The sequence below is a fragment of the Mytilus edulis genome, chromosome 5 (assembly GCF_963676685.1).
Source record: "Mytilus edulis chromosome 5, xbMytEdul2.2, whole genome shotgun sequence".
Classification (NCBI taxonomy): Eukaryota; Metazoa; Mollusca; class Bivalvia; order Mytilida; family Mytilidae; genus Mytilus; species Mytilus edulis.
The window spans coordinates 95,324,499-95,340,727 of NC_092348.1; the positions used below are offsets into that span (position 1 = coordinate 95,324,499).

Sequence of the window (16,229 nt, forward strand, 5' to 3'; positions counted from 1 at the left end):
ATGATGTCATTTTACTATTTTTATTTGCCAATAACTTTATGTAAATAACTTCATTGGAAATTTGCCAATATAAAACGTTGCTGATGAAGTTTTTTTTATTGTTTTATACAATAAACAATGTATATTCACTTTTACTACCAACCAATCTTTACCATTCAGTGATAACAAGCACTTTATTTTACATTTTAATATTTTATGATGTATTTAAAAGAGTAGTTATTGTTGCAAACTCTATTAGAAATTTGAATTGATATCATCAGTTTTGGAAAAGGGAAACGGCGATGTGAAAAAAAGGGGGGGGGGGGGGGGTAAATTTTTCTCATTTCAGATTTCATAAATAAAAAGAAAATTTCTTCTAACATTTTTTTGAGAGGATTAATATTCAACAGCATAGTGAATTGCTCAAAGGCAAAAAAAAACTTTTAAGTTCATTAGACCACATTCATTCTGTGTCAGAAACCTATGCTGTGTCAACTATTTAATTTTAGATTTAAAAAGTTTGAAGAAGAAATCTTTAATTGATTTGTAAAATCTTGACATTTGTTTTGTGTAAAAAAAAAAACATGTAATGTCAAAAATTTGATCACAATCCAAATTCAGAGCTGTATCATGCTTGAATGTTTTGTCCATACTTGCCCCAACTGTTCAGGGTTCGACCTCTGCGGTCGTATAAAGCTTCGCCCTGTGGAGCACCTGGTTTGTGGTTGCGAAAGCACCTTTATTTCTTATCTAATCCAAATATATATAATTATATTTGTCAACTTATTTTAAAAACCCTCTAGCATGTATAGTGAGCTCAATAATCAGGAAAATATGAAATAGGGGATCATGTTTGGGGAAGTGGGACTTATAATATACCATATTAAATATATATGTGGATTGCTTATAAAAGGTTCTTTAAAATTTCATTTAAGTCATTCTTATTTTTATTTTGTCCATGTATTGTTTACATCTCAAATTTACATCTTAATATATCATTGAAAAGTTGACTTTCTGGATAACCCCTTCTCTCCTGATATAGATTTAAATTGGTTTTTTTTAGTCTTCATTGAAGTGTTTAAATATTTATTCTGTTATTTACTTCCTTGTTTCATTCATAAAAAATTGACATTTAATCCGTAATTTAATCATCTCTTTTAAATCACCAACAGTGTATACATGTAGGATATTGCCTAATATCCATGACTCTGAAATTGTTTATTTTCCAAAAATAAAATTTTCAAAACCCAAGTTCTATATTTTAAACTTAATAATAATTTATGCAATAAATAATCAAATATTCCTTTGTGGTCATTAATATTCAATGAGTGGAATTTCCTAAATTTGTGGAAATTATATAACTTTTTAACACCTTTGTTTAAATTTGGGGCAAATACTTATTCACCAAGGTAATACACTTTGAAAAGTGTCATTTTCTTTTAATCTCAAGGAAGATAATTAATCAAACAAGTAATTTGACTTACTTCCTTTAACAAACAAAAAATTATAAAAAAAAAATAATCAGTAAATTCATAAATTATTATAAGGATTTTGTTAATCAAATAATGGGATTGGGTGTGATCCTCAATAACAAGAACTGTAAACAGATTTTCATCAAATCACAATAATTTATCTTGCATTTTTGACAATTTGTTAAAAAATCTCAATAAGAAAACGACACCTTTATTTCTAAATTGACAGTATCATAAATGAATAAAATGATAAGAATTTTACTCTCAAACATTTTATATTGAGTCAGTTTACGTTAAAGTTTTTCTTTACAAAAAAATGTGACCACAAAATATTCTCCAAAAGAATCAACTGAAGGGATCTGTTAGACTCTGTAAAATTTGTATTCAATGGTTTAAAATTATAAATAAAAAATAGTAAAAAAAAATAAAATCATTCTCATTCTACAGGGTCACATAAAGTGAAGACTATTTGTATTTTCAAATTTATTGAAATAAAAATGATAGTACATATATATATAAAACATGTATGATAACTTTAATCTGTATTTCTATAAATTGTTTTGAACCTTCAGGAAGTAATTTGTTTTACGTTTTTTTAAATTTTTATCATTGATTTTTTATTTTGTAGTATGAAATTATGTGTAAATAAAAAAATGGATTAATACCATGACAGTGTTTTAATTAAAATATGTTTTAAAACCTTCAGTATGAATGAGTGTTTCTATTTAGGAATGAATGTATGTATGCACAGTACATATTTAAATACCAGAATAAGTATGTTTAGTTATGAAATACATATACAAAAAAACACAATAGCATCTAGCCTAATTTACTTCCTAAATGTTTGAATTTGAATCAAAATATTATCCGATAAAATATCCCTTTCTATAACAATATAAGTAATGAGGGTGCTTCTATTTACAAAACTTTAAATTGTGTGCATACATTCAACACTTTTTTAAGTAAATTTGAAAAAATATATATAGAATTATTTTAGTGTCTGTCTATCATATAAACAAAGGATTTATGTAAAAAGTGAAATCACAAAAATACTGAATTCCAAGGAAAATTCAAAAAGGAAGGTTCCTTTTCAAATGGCAAAATCAAATGATAAAACACTTCAAAGGAATTGACAACAACAACTGTCATATTCCTGACTTGGTAAAGGCCTTTTCTTATGTTAAAAATGGTGGATTAAACCAGGTTTTGTAGCTAGCTAAACCTCTCACTTGTATGACAGTCACAAAAAATTCCATCATATTGACAACGATGTGTGAACAGAAAACAGAAAAATATAAATGTGTTAAGGGCATATTTGATTAAAGCAAGAGATAACAAAATCCTTCTCGGTTTCAAATACGCATGTTTTAGTTGTCTGCTTTGGTTTTTTCGTGTTTCTCAGTTTACATAATACTCAATGGGAAGTAAAACTAGAAGAAACCATAGAATTATGGGACAATACTTATATGTTACCTCAGTTTGTGAGATGAGATCTGAAGTTAAGATTACCATTTCACGCAGCAAACTATGTACTGTAAGTAAATTTTATGAGGCACGACTGAAGTCTCATCTAAATAAAAATAACATTCACCTGAAGCACACCTCAGAGTGCCAGATATTCTTTCGGCATTTAAGACCCATCCCTAGCTGTAGGTTGATGTCTCTATGACACCTTCAATGTTTCCATTCTCTATTCAAACACCTTATAATTTCATGCATCTGTAGCACTCCTCTTGATTTATTTTTATCAGCATTGATCAAGAATACTTAAACCAGGGACGTCTAACGACATTGAGTTGTGAGGAGCTGTTTTACCAAAAGGGACTTTACAATTAACAAAGTTAAGGGAAGTTATGGAAAACTCATGCATTGTTATTCAAATGTATGCATCTGTAAACCGTTAATTCTTATAGACATATAAAACTATAACAATATATAATTTGTTATGCAGATACATCCTTTATCTAAAAATCAATCTCTTATTGCTTCCGTTTTCTGATATGTCCCATGCAACATATCAGAAAATGAAGCAATGAGAGAATGGTTTTTAATTAGATTGACACATCCAAGAAAGATATGTGCCCTAAAATGAAGGTAATTTTACCTGTATACTTTTTTCAATTGGTTTTTATATCCTTGTATATGTTTTTACCTACAACTAGTTTTACTATGTTTTACATCTATCTGAGGTTATATTTGGGAAACTAAGTATCTTATAATTATGTAATCAGACTCAAGGATGCATACAGAAAGTCTAGCAACCTTGAATTATAAATGAATCAGTCTCATTCATTAGGAATGTCAACAGTTGATGATATACTGGGAGATCATATTCAAGGTAGATATATAGGTATATTTCATCTTATATATAGATATATATTAGTTCTGGTTTAAAGATCAAGGAAGTTAAGAACAGGACATATCATTTTACTAAATAAAATGAATAAAACAATATACCATGTATACAATTTATTGACATATTCTATTTATAGATAAAAAATGGAAGACAATTTATAAAGTAAAATGGATAAAACAATATATACATAATTTTATTGACATATTCTATTTATAGATCAAAAATTGAAGAAGGAACAATCTCAACAGAGTCTACAGTCCTCTGAGCCCGGGAGTCAGTCTATTGAACCTCCAGGGACCCGTAAAAGTATGAAGTCCATTCCTCCTGCTGATCCCGATCTAGAAGTGGGGTCAATGGTTGAAGTCATGCAGAATCCTCCTTTATATGGGGTCATAAGGTGGGTTGGTTCCCTGCCAGACCAGAAGGAACCAACAAGGCCAATTGCTGGCTTAGAAATGGTTAGTTTGTCTACTCTTCCAACTGAGTAATACATTGTATATACAAATATAAGGCAAAATGAGATGTATTGCATCAACAATTAGACAGCAAACCAACAACACTAAAACCAAACAATACCTGGCTATCAACATATTGTCTTCTGCAATAATCATCAAGCTTCTATATATGACCATAGGAGGTCTTTGGAGGTCAACCTTTAATAGTTAATTAGATGGTGTCAAGACTAAAATACGCACGAAAGGAAGCTACAAGTTATCAAGTCTGTGCCCTGTACATTGTTTATTTTTGACTTCTTATAATTTGGGTAAATGTTTTACATGGTCATGAATCAAATATGAGAATTTGAGTCAAATCAGTGGACATGAATTTGACAGCTAGTGCCCCTTTCAGTATTACATAATTTTAATCGTACCAATCTCACATGAAGGTTTCAATCTGAATTGTAAAACGGAAATTTATTATAAACAAAAAAGTAATTTGACATAGTTTCTGTGCTGTGGAAGTGTGATATTCCTGTCAGTTTTTTTAGGTGTTTAAGGAAAACTATAATCATAATATCAGTTTCCTTAAGGTGAACAATTGTGTCTTATGATGACAAACAAAGTAAATGAAGCTATAGGATATCTTCAAAGTATTGCTTGAATTTAGGTGGGTTATGGTCCTTTTCAGTTCATGGTACAAATATATCAATATACAGTTGTCATACATTTTTTTTCCCCGACAAATTGCGTGACTTAAGCCTGCAGTTTCAGCAGTAGCATAAACAGTGTGTCATACTTTTGTAAACTATGAAACAAGGTCAGTTCAAGGGCACTTATGATGCATCAATGATATTTGATAGGCTGTTGTATTAGCATCAACAATTTCCATCTGTCTGTATGTTTTTACAAAAAATATTTCCTTCACACATTTCTTAGGTACAATTTAATAGAATTAGGTCAGCAACTTTGCATGTTTTCTTGGATTTAGGAAATATTATATTTTTGTGTACCGGTATATTAGATTTCATGAAATTGCAAAAAAGCATTGAGAAAGGAAATGGGGAATGGTTCAAAGAGAAAAAAAAACACTACCGAATAGCAGAGAAAAGCCCAAAGCCACCAAAGACGTCTTCAACAGAGTCGGGCTTCATCTGGCCCCTAAACAAAAATGTGTACTAGCTAGTTCAGTTAAAACTGGACACAATGCACACTAAGGTTACTGCCAAAGTCAGGAAAGTGTACATACAAATGTAACTAAAACCTGAAATTACAAATGTAACTAAAACCTGAAATTCATAAAATTAATAACCCAGGATCGAATAAAATAATAATGACAGTAATTTAATGTAAAAGCAAAGTTACAGATACCTGATTTTAAGTTTTTTGTTGATTTTTATGTATGATTGATTAAGGAGCCTCATTGCAGAGTGGTTTAAGTAGTTACTACTGTTATCACTAGCCAGTCAACACTGAGGTTGTGAGTTTGAATCCGGCTTGTGGGGGTTCACTCCACTCCAATATTAACTGTTAAGGATAGTCAGTTTTCCTATCGATTGTCAGTGGTTTTCTCTGAGTACTCTGGCTTCCTCCACCAATAAAAACTAGCTGCCACAAAATAGCAAAAAGTAGTGCTTAAAAGTGGTGTTAAACATAAAAAATAAATAATAAATAAATGTATGATTATTTCCTTTACAGGAAGAGGAAATTTCAGCGGGTACAGATGGAACATTTAAGAAAATTCGTTATTTCTCTTGTCCCGATAAAAAAGGATTTTTTGTACCTCTATATAAGTGTCGTAAAGATAAACGTTTTGTTGATCAGCATGGAAGAGGAGCATTAGGAAATAATTTTGGAAGTTTTGAAACTCCTGACGTTCATGGAAACATTTCTCCTCCAGATTCTTTAAGTGAAAGTGAAATCGGAACAAAAATTTGTGGGAAACAAAAAGGAATTCAAGGTCACCATAACTCTTGTTATTTAGATGCTACTTTGTTTGCAATGTTTTATTTTACAACTGTATATGATGGAATATTATATAGACCTAAACGTTTAGACGACCATCAAGAATATGAAGAAGTTATTAATGTTCTGAAGGAAGGAATAGTCAATCCTTTAAGATGGTAAGTACAGTGAAACATGAGTTATCAGACACACAGGGGGACCAGGAAAATATGTCAGACACACAGGGGGACCAGGAAAAAATGTCGAATTAAGCAGGGTGTTGGAATACTCAGTTTATTATTTGTTTTAAACAAGATAACCAACTAATAAAATAAAGTCCTAGATAATCAAGTATTCTAATAATCATGAAATTTTTGGTCTGGTGTTCAAATAATCAAACACAACATCAAAACCCAACAAATTAATTTGGGATGGAAAAGTAACATGCCACGCCTTAAAGCAATACGAATCACACTCAGCAAAAACAGTCACATTCGGGAATAAGTCACGTTCGGTAATAAAAAGATCTGACGACGTAATGACAAACCACAATCTAACACGTGTTAAAAATGTCCATAGTTAGTTTGGACAAAGATACATCGTATGGATCAACCAATTCGTGATGATGTCCGTAAAATTTACAGAGTGTCACCTAATAACTTTGTTGGAGCAGTTTCTGTGAAATAGAAGCACACTCCTGTATATGAAGTCCATATAGTGTGAACATGCACAAGAATAATGTATTAATTGAGATATGTAAACACCATAAGAAGGGGCAGAGGGTATGATACTGCTGAGAAATGCGAAATTGATAATTGGGAAGTTGAAATTGTACCATTTATCATAGATTTTCGTGTGAAGTCATCCATCTGTGTCAATATTGAGGAAAAGATCAAGGTATGAAGCAGTCCTTCTAGTATCAGTAGTATCCTTAATTTCAAGTTCACTGGGATATATATGAGATGCAAATATTGGCTGAAATATGGGTTATTCAGTGATAGGACATCATCAATATATCGGAAAGTGAAATTAAAGAATTTTGCATGGTGCTTTTTCCGTTTGTCTTTTAGAAGGGTATAACCATAGTTAACATGGTGAAAACTGTATTAAAAGAATTATCAATGAATTAGTAAACATTTAGGTAACTAAACTAAATATTATAAATGGATTTAGAATTTTAGTATTCATAATGTTATGTTTTAAAATTGTTAAATGCTAATACTATTTTGTATTAGATATGTTACTGACAGACATCAGCTCATAATAAAAAGTTATATCAAAATGTACAGAAACACAACAAATAAAACAAATATGTACAAAAATATATCAGATATAACGGGAATAATTCTGAATAATCAAATAAAATAATAAATATCATGATTATGATAAATGATGTTCTTGTTCAACAACTTATAGGATATGATTGTATTTATAATGTTACTGGTTTATTTTGTAGTCATTTCTATGTACGAGCGGATAAAGTGATGAAACTACGCCACCTATTGGATAAACTTGGAAATATACCAGGGATGATGAGTGAAGAAAAGGGTAAAAATAAAGAATATATATATCAATAGTGTTTTTATTCCATAGAATTGAGAATGCAAATAAGGAATATGTCAAAGAGACAACAACCCGACCAAAGAGCAGACAACAGCCAAAGGCCAACAATGCATCTTCACACTGATTTGAAAAGTGCTGACACACCACAACCAGGGGCGGATCCAGGATTTTCGGTTAGGGGGGGCGCAAACTTAAATTTCCGCCGAATTTATTTTGAAGGTATTATTATCGAAATTATTGAAATATTCTTCTAGAGAGGGTGCAATGTAGATATCTTGCCAAGCGTGGCGAGAAATAAATATTTTGTGGTAAAATTGGCGAGAAATTTAAGTTTCAAGCTAGACCTGCATAAATCCACCCCTGACAATTTGTAATCACTATAATTAACAAGAAATCTGCAAGCTTCTATTCATTGACTCAATAATAGCTTACTGACTAATATAAGATTTTGAAAACAAGAATTTCTACTTTTGCCAGCGATTTTTAATTGTCTTTTCTTAATTTTTTTTTCTTCTATTTCCGGAGGTCGTGTCAAACTTTTTATATACATTTCTACCGCAAACCTGTAAAATCAGAATGAGGTCCTTGCGAAAATATGTTTATTTTCGTGGGATCCTATGTAATACTGTAGTACGGGTTGGGGGCCTTCACCGTTTATGCATGCTTCGGCAAACTTTACAGGTTGAAAGTGAGAAACATATATTGATATCATACAGAGATGTTAAACAATGATACAAATTAATAAACGAACCTTTTGCTTGAACCAGTATTCCTATCTTTCATTAAGAAAGAATTTAAACAGGACTGTTTTCTTGGCCGTGCAATAATGAAATAACCAACCCAATCGCGGGTAGGGCACTTTCGCCTACTTCGTGGGAAAGTGAGGTAGGGTTGTTTTTGAACTTATCAAAGCAATTGTTTATAAAATCCGCAACTACCATGTCACATTGTTTTACTTGAACTGCTAAAAGCCTATGATATTTTTTCACCAAACGCAGTACCGCGATGAAGTATAATATATTTATAGAACTTATAAATAAACCGTAGGTCAGTTTATTAGTAATCACGTTGATTCTGTTAAACTTACTGTTTTATATACTTCTTTGAATGTTAAAACAGATGCAATGCGACGAGATTAATATTCGTCGTCTGTTCAGATACTTTATTGAGCTGAGGACAACCCATGCTTTGCAAATTTTAGGGGGCGCACGCCCGCCACGCCCCTGCCTAAATCCGCCCCTGACAACTCACCTTAAAGGTGATCCTCAGCTGGCCCCAAGATAAAATTGTGTTTTTGTTCAGTGAAAATGGCCATGCCTTCAATAGAAGAGGGGCATAATGTTTTAATTTTGGAAATAAGAAATACTTCAAGTGAATAAAAAAAAGGACAATAAAGACATGAAATGAAAGAAAAGTACAAAACAATTACAACAATAGTCTTTATTGTCCTGTTCCTATACTTTATTGTATTGTTTCAACGCTGAAGGAATCCTAATCTTGGCATGTGCTATTCTTCATGACAGTGATTGTCAAATTTTTATACTGTTAACTGGGGAATCTCCATGGCAGTTTTGATTTGGCAAAGATATAAGAAGATGTGCTATGAGTGCCAATGAGACCATTCTCCATCCAAGCCACAAACATGAAATCATCGTGGGAAATAAAACTTTAACAACAATACACACATTTATCGCTTTTATACGAAGTTTTCTTTTGATCTTACTGACTGATAATTTCCTTTCTAATCATAGTAGAGTGATATGAAAAATTATGCTAGAAACTAAGGGAGCACAGTTATTATGTATTATTATGTCAAATTTTTATAGGAACCTTTGTTATTCCAGTAATGGCGAATTAATAGTTATATTAACAGAATTATTGCAGAAACCACAAACCAATCTGTACGATGAAATTCTGCAAAAACACTCTCTTTTTTTGTGAAAAAATGAAAGAAAAAACACTACTAAAACAGAAAAAAAAAAGTTTTAACAAGGCTAACATTTAGTTCAACTTTCTGGTATATAGTAAAAAGATTTTTTTCTGTATAGTTTGAAGAAGTTGTTAGATATAAGAAGATGTGGTATGAATGCCAATGAGACATCTCTTTAAGTCTATATTTGTAAAAGTAATGCATTAAAGGTCAAAGTACAGTATTCTACAGAGAGCCTTGGCTCAAACAGAACAGCAAGCTATAAAATGCCTCAAAAATGACTAGTATAAAACCATTGAAATTGAAAAAACCAACGGTCTAATCTATATAAAAAAGAGAAACAGGCAATCACTGAACATTTATTTTGTCGTTAATTTTTTTTAACAACAGCTAACAAATTTGTTAAATTAAATTCTTTAACGACACTTTAACGACTGCTTTAGCATAACAACACTTTTGAACAACCAGGGCCCAGGTTCCTGACCAAGCTACTTCTTTATAAAAAATTGAAATCACAATCAAGCCTTGCTTGAAAGTCATAAATCTTTCAAACATGGTTATTGTACTCGGGCTCAGAAATCAACCAATCAAACTATTTTGTACTCAGAAGTACTGAACTAAATTTTATAACAAGGGCCAGGTGAATGTTATATTTGAAAGTAAATTCTAGACAATTAGTTTTTCATTTTGATAATAACTCTTTTATGATGTATGTGCTTGTTACTTTTAGATCCAGAAGAGTTTCTATCATTATTATTAGGACAAATAACCAAAGCAGATCCATTCCTTCAAATCAAGTAAGTAAGGCTAGTGGTTCTGATATAGGGAAATGATACATTGTGACAACACAATTTGTTTGGAAACTATTATCATGATTAAAGGTCTTCTATGTTTGAAATGATGAAATACTGAGTCCTACACCTCAAATCATTATAAAAATGAGAATGGAAATGAGGAATGTGTCAAAGAGACAACAACCTGACCAAAGTGCAGAAAACAGCCGAAGGTCACCATGTATACCAGAGGCATGCTTCAGCTGGCCCCTAAACAAAAGAAGTGTACTAGTTCAGGGATAATTGATATCATACTTAACTCCTAAATATATAAGTAAAGTAAAATTAAATTTCATACAAGACTTTCAAAGGCCAGAGGCTCCTGACTTGGAACAGGTGCAAAAATGTGGTGGGGTTAAACATGTTTTTTAAAATCTCAACCCTCCCACATTATCTCTAGCCAATGAAGAAAAACAAACACACAGCAATACAAACAGTAAAACTAAGTTGAAAAGAGGTCAGAGTCAGAATCAGAATAGGTAACAAAAGAAACTAAACAAAAATGATACCCCTATTCATGTGAGCTCAAAAGTCAATGAGATGATACAGTGTGAAACCATGTAAAAAAGAAAACCATGAGCCTTACCTATGCAAAAAATAACAATAGAAAACCATAAGTCTTACCTGTGCAAAAAAAAACCAATAGAAAATCATGAGCCTTACCTATGCAAAAAATAACAACAGAAAATCTATTATGGCAGATAAAGAGATTTATGTAAAACATTCTATTTGACACTTGGTTAGCTTCAAACAATTCTATTTCAAATGTATGTAAGAAATAGTCATTAAAATATAAAAAGAAATAATTTCTGTTTAATTTACCATTGACAACAACTTTGTATACTTTTACAGAGCTGAGAATGCTGAAGAAAGCCAACAATCGTTTTTATTTCAATTATTTATGGAGAAAGATGAGAGATTAGTATTACCCACTACACAACAGTTATTTGAATTATCTTTCTTACAAAACAGACTGAAATTACAAGAGGTAATGGCAAGGAATAAAAAACAGACCATTTTCATATTACCAAGTTTTGACTCTGGAATATACAATGTTTTGACAGGATACCTTCTCTGTGCTTGAACATCCTGGTAATTGATCAAGCAAGTGCTACATAGATAAATAAATTCAAAATTTTAATAAGTACAATTTTGAGAGAAGATTTACTGTTTAATGCTTTCTATAGATAACTAAATCATCTGAAAGCAGTAAACTTTCCCCAAAAATTGCACTGTTTAAATATTTGATTTTATTTCCTGCACGTAATTGACGGAGTACCAGGATGTCTTACCACAGAGTAGGTCAACTGTTCAAATAATATAGAACCCTAAATCAAAAGTCAGTAATATAAAAATAGACAATTTAAGTTTCACAAAACATTCAAAACTTTGTATCTGATTAATTTTCTTTTATGCTTGATAACTGGTCTTTAATATTTGAGCATGAGTTTATCTATTTTATAAGTTTGTATAGAAACCAATCAGCTGTTTGCATTTACCAATCAAACATTTTGACATCACAATTTCTGTGTATTGTATATGTTATCACCAGATAAAAAGGTCTTCTAGAAGTCCATTCTAAAAATAAGATATACTCTGAATAAAAGAAATTTATCTTTAATCAATCAGTGTGTATGTGGAACAAGGACAGAATCAACATTTCTTTCTTTGAGGAAAGATTCAAATAGAGACTGAAGATTCCAAAGGGACATTAAAAACTCATTATGACAACAATCTGACTTAAAAACAAAAATACAATACAAAGATGAGTAAGGGGTCATCCATAATTGTCAACCATTTTCCAAAGTGTACAAAACGTACACTTGGGGGGAGGGGGTTAAAAAATCAACATTTTTACCGTACGCTTTTTTTTTCAATTTCCAGAATTTATTTCGTTTCCGTAGGGAAGGTCGATGTATAAAATCGAGAATTGGCTTGGGTGTGTTTCTCTTCTTAATTTTTCTTTATTATTTTCACTTGATGATATTTATTTCGATATCATAATTACTAAATCTTTCAAAAATGTAAACTTGTAAAATTTTTTAAACAAAAAGTTTGCAAGCATTTCTCAGTACCCCCTGCTTTATTATAGATCGTTATCGTTTCACTCTGTTTAATAAACAAAACTGATGGAAACACTAAATTCTTTGAATGTTTTGCTTTTGACAAGACACCATTTTGTGAAAAGATTTTAAACTGGTCCTTTCGATTAATTTCCTTGAAATGTATTCCAAAACAGTAAACAAGTAAACCGGAAGTAAACTTATTTTCTTAGTATAAGCCTTCTTTAATTAGGAGCACCTCCATATGAAGTTTAACCTTAACCTTAAAAATTATCCAATATATATATATATGTACACGTTACAGTATATATACATAAACGATAATAGTGCCATGAATGGCATAAGTACAGGGACCTTTTAAATAGAAATACAGGCGGGAAATTTAAAAACTTAAAATGTTTTAAAACATTACACTTTTATTGATTGCTGTCTTAAGCTCTGATTCCATCAACAATTGTCAGTCCATACTTTACCAATGCAATATAACCATGCATTTCCCTTTCTTTGATTCTTAGCATAGTTTATGCATGCTCTATGTGCCCTTTTTCATTGGAGTTCCCACTGTGTGATAGGGGAAACACTAATCTTTGAACTCTGTATTCTAACAAAACACAAGCATCACAGATAGATGTCATCAAATAATACAGTCAGATATGTTTTAGTTTATTTTCAATGCAAATTTCTATATTAAACTAAAATATAATAAACAGGATCTTCTTTTTATTAAGAATGATTGATTGCTCTCTTGAAATCTGAAAATGGTTGATGTACACTTTTTGAGGGAGGGTGTGGGGTCTGAAAAAGTGTACGTTTTGTACACTTTGGAAAATGGTTGACAATTATGGATGACCCCTAAGTCCACCATACACTGCAAAGAAAATAAAGGCTGTGCAACAGAAGCCTACCAAAAACTGTAACAGCCGGTGCTCTGGAACAGTAAGCAGATCCTACTCCAATTATATTTATTTTATAGTTTTGGAGCGAGTAGCTTAGAGGAAAAAATAAGATTGATCCATATGAATATATAGATATAAGAAGATGGGTTAAAAGTGCCAAATGAGACAACTCTGCATCCAAGTCACAATTTGTAAAAGTAACCCATTATAGATCAAAGTCTTCAACATTGAGCCTTGACTCACACCAAACAGCAAGCTATAAAAATGTAAAAACCAACGTCAAATCTATACAAAAAACAAAAACATTTATGAATCACATCAACAACAACCACTGAACATCAGGAGACTATTTCACAAAAAAACTTACGACTAAGATTTATCATAAGTATACTGTTTTGTTCATGACTTAAGACCAATCTTAGTCGTCAGTTTTTTTTGTGAAATCGACTCCTGGTTCCTGACTTAGGACAGTTAATGTCAGTTATATACTAGGTACAATGACAGTAGGTTTTTTACTGTTCATTAAATGGATTAGTGGATTGAATCAATTTCAGAAATTTTGAATGTTCTGGTTCCAGCAAAATCTAGGGTAGAATAGGTTTTGCAAAAGAAAAACTCAAAGTTTAAATTGCTAAAGTTTTACAGCATTTTTGTCCATTGCCCAGAAATTGCAAGATTTAATACATGCAAAAATCTCTGAATATACATTTACTTTAAATTTACAGTGATTGGTCATACATAGATAGTTTTATATTTTTTGAAGCAACCTTGAATGGTCAAACAGAGATAGTTTTGTTTTTTGAAGCGACCTTGAATGGTCATACATATATAGTTTTATTTTTTTTGAAGCAACCTTGAATGGTCAAACAGAGATAGTTTTGTTTTTTGAAGCGACCTTGAATGGTCAAACAGAGATAGTTTTGTTTTTTGAAGCGACCTTGAATGGTCATACATATATAGTTTTATTTTTTTGAAGCGACCTTGAATGTTCATACATAGATAGTTTTATTTTTTTGAAGTGACCTTGAATGGTCATACATAGATAGTTTTATTTTTTTGAAGCGACCTTGAATGGTCATACATAGATAGTTTTATTTTTTTGTAGCGACCTTGAATGGTCATACATAGATGGTTTTATTTTTTTAAGCGACCTTGATTGGTCATACATAGATAGTTTTATTTTTTTAAGCGACCTTGAATGGTCATACATAGATAGTTTTATTTTTTTGTAGCGACCTTGATTGGTCATACATAGATAGTTTTATTTTTTTAAGCGACCTTGAATGGTCATACATAGATAGTTTTATTTTTTTAAGCGACCTTGATTGGTCATACATAGATAGTTTTATTTTTTTAAGCGACCTTGAATGGTCATACATAGATAGTTTTATTTTTTTGTAGCGACCTTGAATGGTCATACATAGATGGTTTTATTTTTTTAAGCGACCTTGATTGGTCATACATAGATAGTTTTATTTTTTTGAAGCGACCTTGAATGGTCATACATAGATGGTTTTATTTTTTTAAGCGACCTTGAATGGTCATACATAGATAGTTTTATTTTTTTGAAGCGACCTTGAATGGTCATGCATAGATAGTTTTATTTTTTTAAGCGACCTTGAATGGTCATACATAGATAGTTTTATTTTTTTAAGCGACCTTGAATGGTCATACATAGATAGTTTTATTTTTTTTAAGCGACCTTGAATGGTCATACATAGATAGTTTTATTTTTTTGAAGCAACCTTGAATGGTCATACATGTACATATATAGTTTTATTTTTTTGTAGCGACCTTGAATGGTCATACATAGATGGTTTTAGTTTTTTGAAGCGACCTTGAATGGTCATACATAGATGGTTTTAGTTTTTTGAAGCGACCTTGAATGGTCAAACAGAGATAGTTTTATTTTTTGAAGCGACCTTGAATGGTCATACATAGATGGTTTTATTTTTTTGAAGCGACCTTGAATGGTCATACATAGATGGTTTTAGTTTTTTGAAGCGACCTTGAATGGTAATAACTAGAAGGTTTTATTTTTTTGTACCGACATTCACATAGATAGTTTTGTTTTTTTGAAGCGACCTTGAATAGTAATACATACATGACATAGATAGTTTTATTTTTTTGTAGCGACCATCCTGTCTCATCATACAGATGCCAAGATTTGGTAAAGATTTTAAGATGTATAAAAGAATAGTCCCCAGTGTAGAATTAGATATTACTGATGTATTAGAAAAAGGTACTTTATTCTTAATTATCTTCTCTGCATTTAGTTTTCTTTCTTACATATTTATAGCTAAAAGTAAAATCACAAAAATACTTAACTCAGAAGTAAATTCAAAAAGGAAAGTCCCCAATCAAATGGCAAAATCAAAACATAAAACCCATCAAACAAATGTCTAACAACTGTCATATGTAGAAAATGGCGGATTAAAACTGGTTTGGTAGCTAGGTGAACCTCTCACTTGTATGATAGTCACATAAAATTCCATTACATTGACAACGATGTGTGAACAAAACGAACAGACACTCTTGGTAAAAATGTGAATAATAGGGGTACCAGCAGTCAATATTGTGTTATTATCTTAATGACTATAAAAAACAAACAAATATATTAACAAACATTAATCATGGCAAAATAATACAGTCAATGACAGTATATGTCTAAGTACACAGCCACGTCATATGTAAGAAAGAAACACAAACTTAAATGGCTTTATAGGAAGAGACTCATTCATCCAATATGTAATAAA

General features: G+C 31.1%; 1 protein-coding gene across 2 annotated transcripts in view; it reads left to right on the plus strand.

Annotated features, from left to right (window-relative positions):
- LOC139524882 (ubiquitin carboxyl-terminal hydrolase CYLD-like) overlaps positions 1–16,229 on the plus strand; it is a 52,097-nt gene that overhangs the window by 26,557 nt on the left and 9,311 nt on the right. For both annotated transcript variants that reach the window (XM_071320019.1, XM_071320020.1), the window contains exons 5-10: positions 4,024–4,265; positions 5,943–6,367; positions 7,645–7,736; positions 10,412–10,478; positions 11,367–11,502; positions 15,607–15,715. In XM_071320019.1, coding sequence (XP_071176120.1) covers positions 4,024–4,265; positions 5,943–6,367; positions 7,645–7,736; positions 10,412–10,478; positions 11,367–11,502; positions 15,607–15,715 — 1,071 coding nt within the window. The remainder of the gene's footprint in view (positions 1–4,023; positions 4,266–5,942; positions 6,368–7,644; positions 7,737–10,411; positions 10,479–11,366; positions 11,503–15,606; positions 15,716–16,229) is intronic.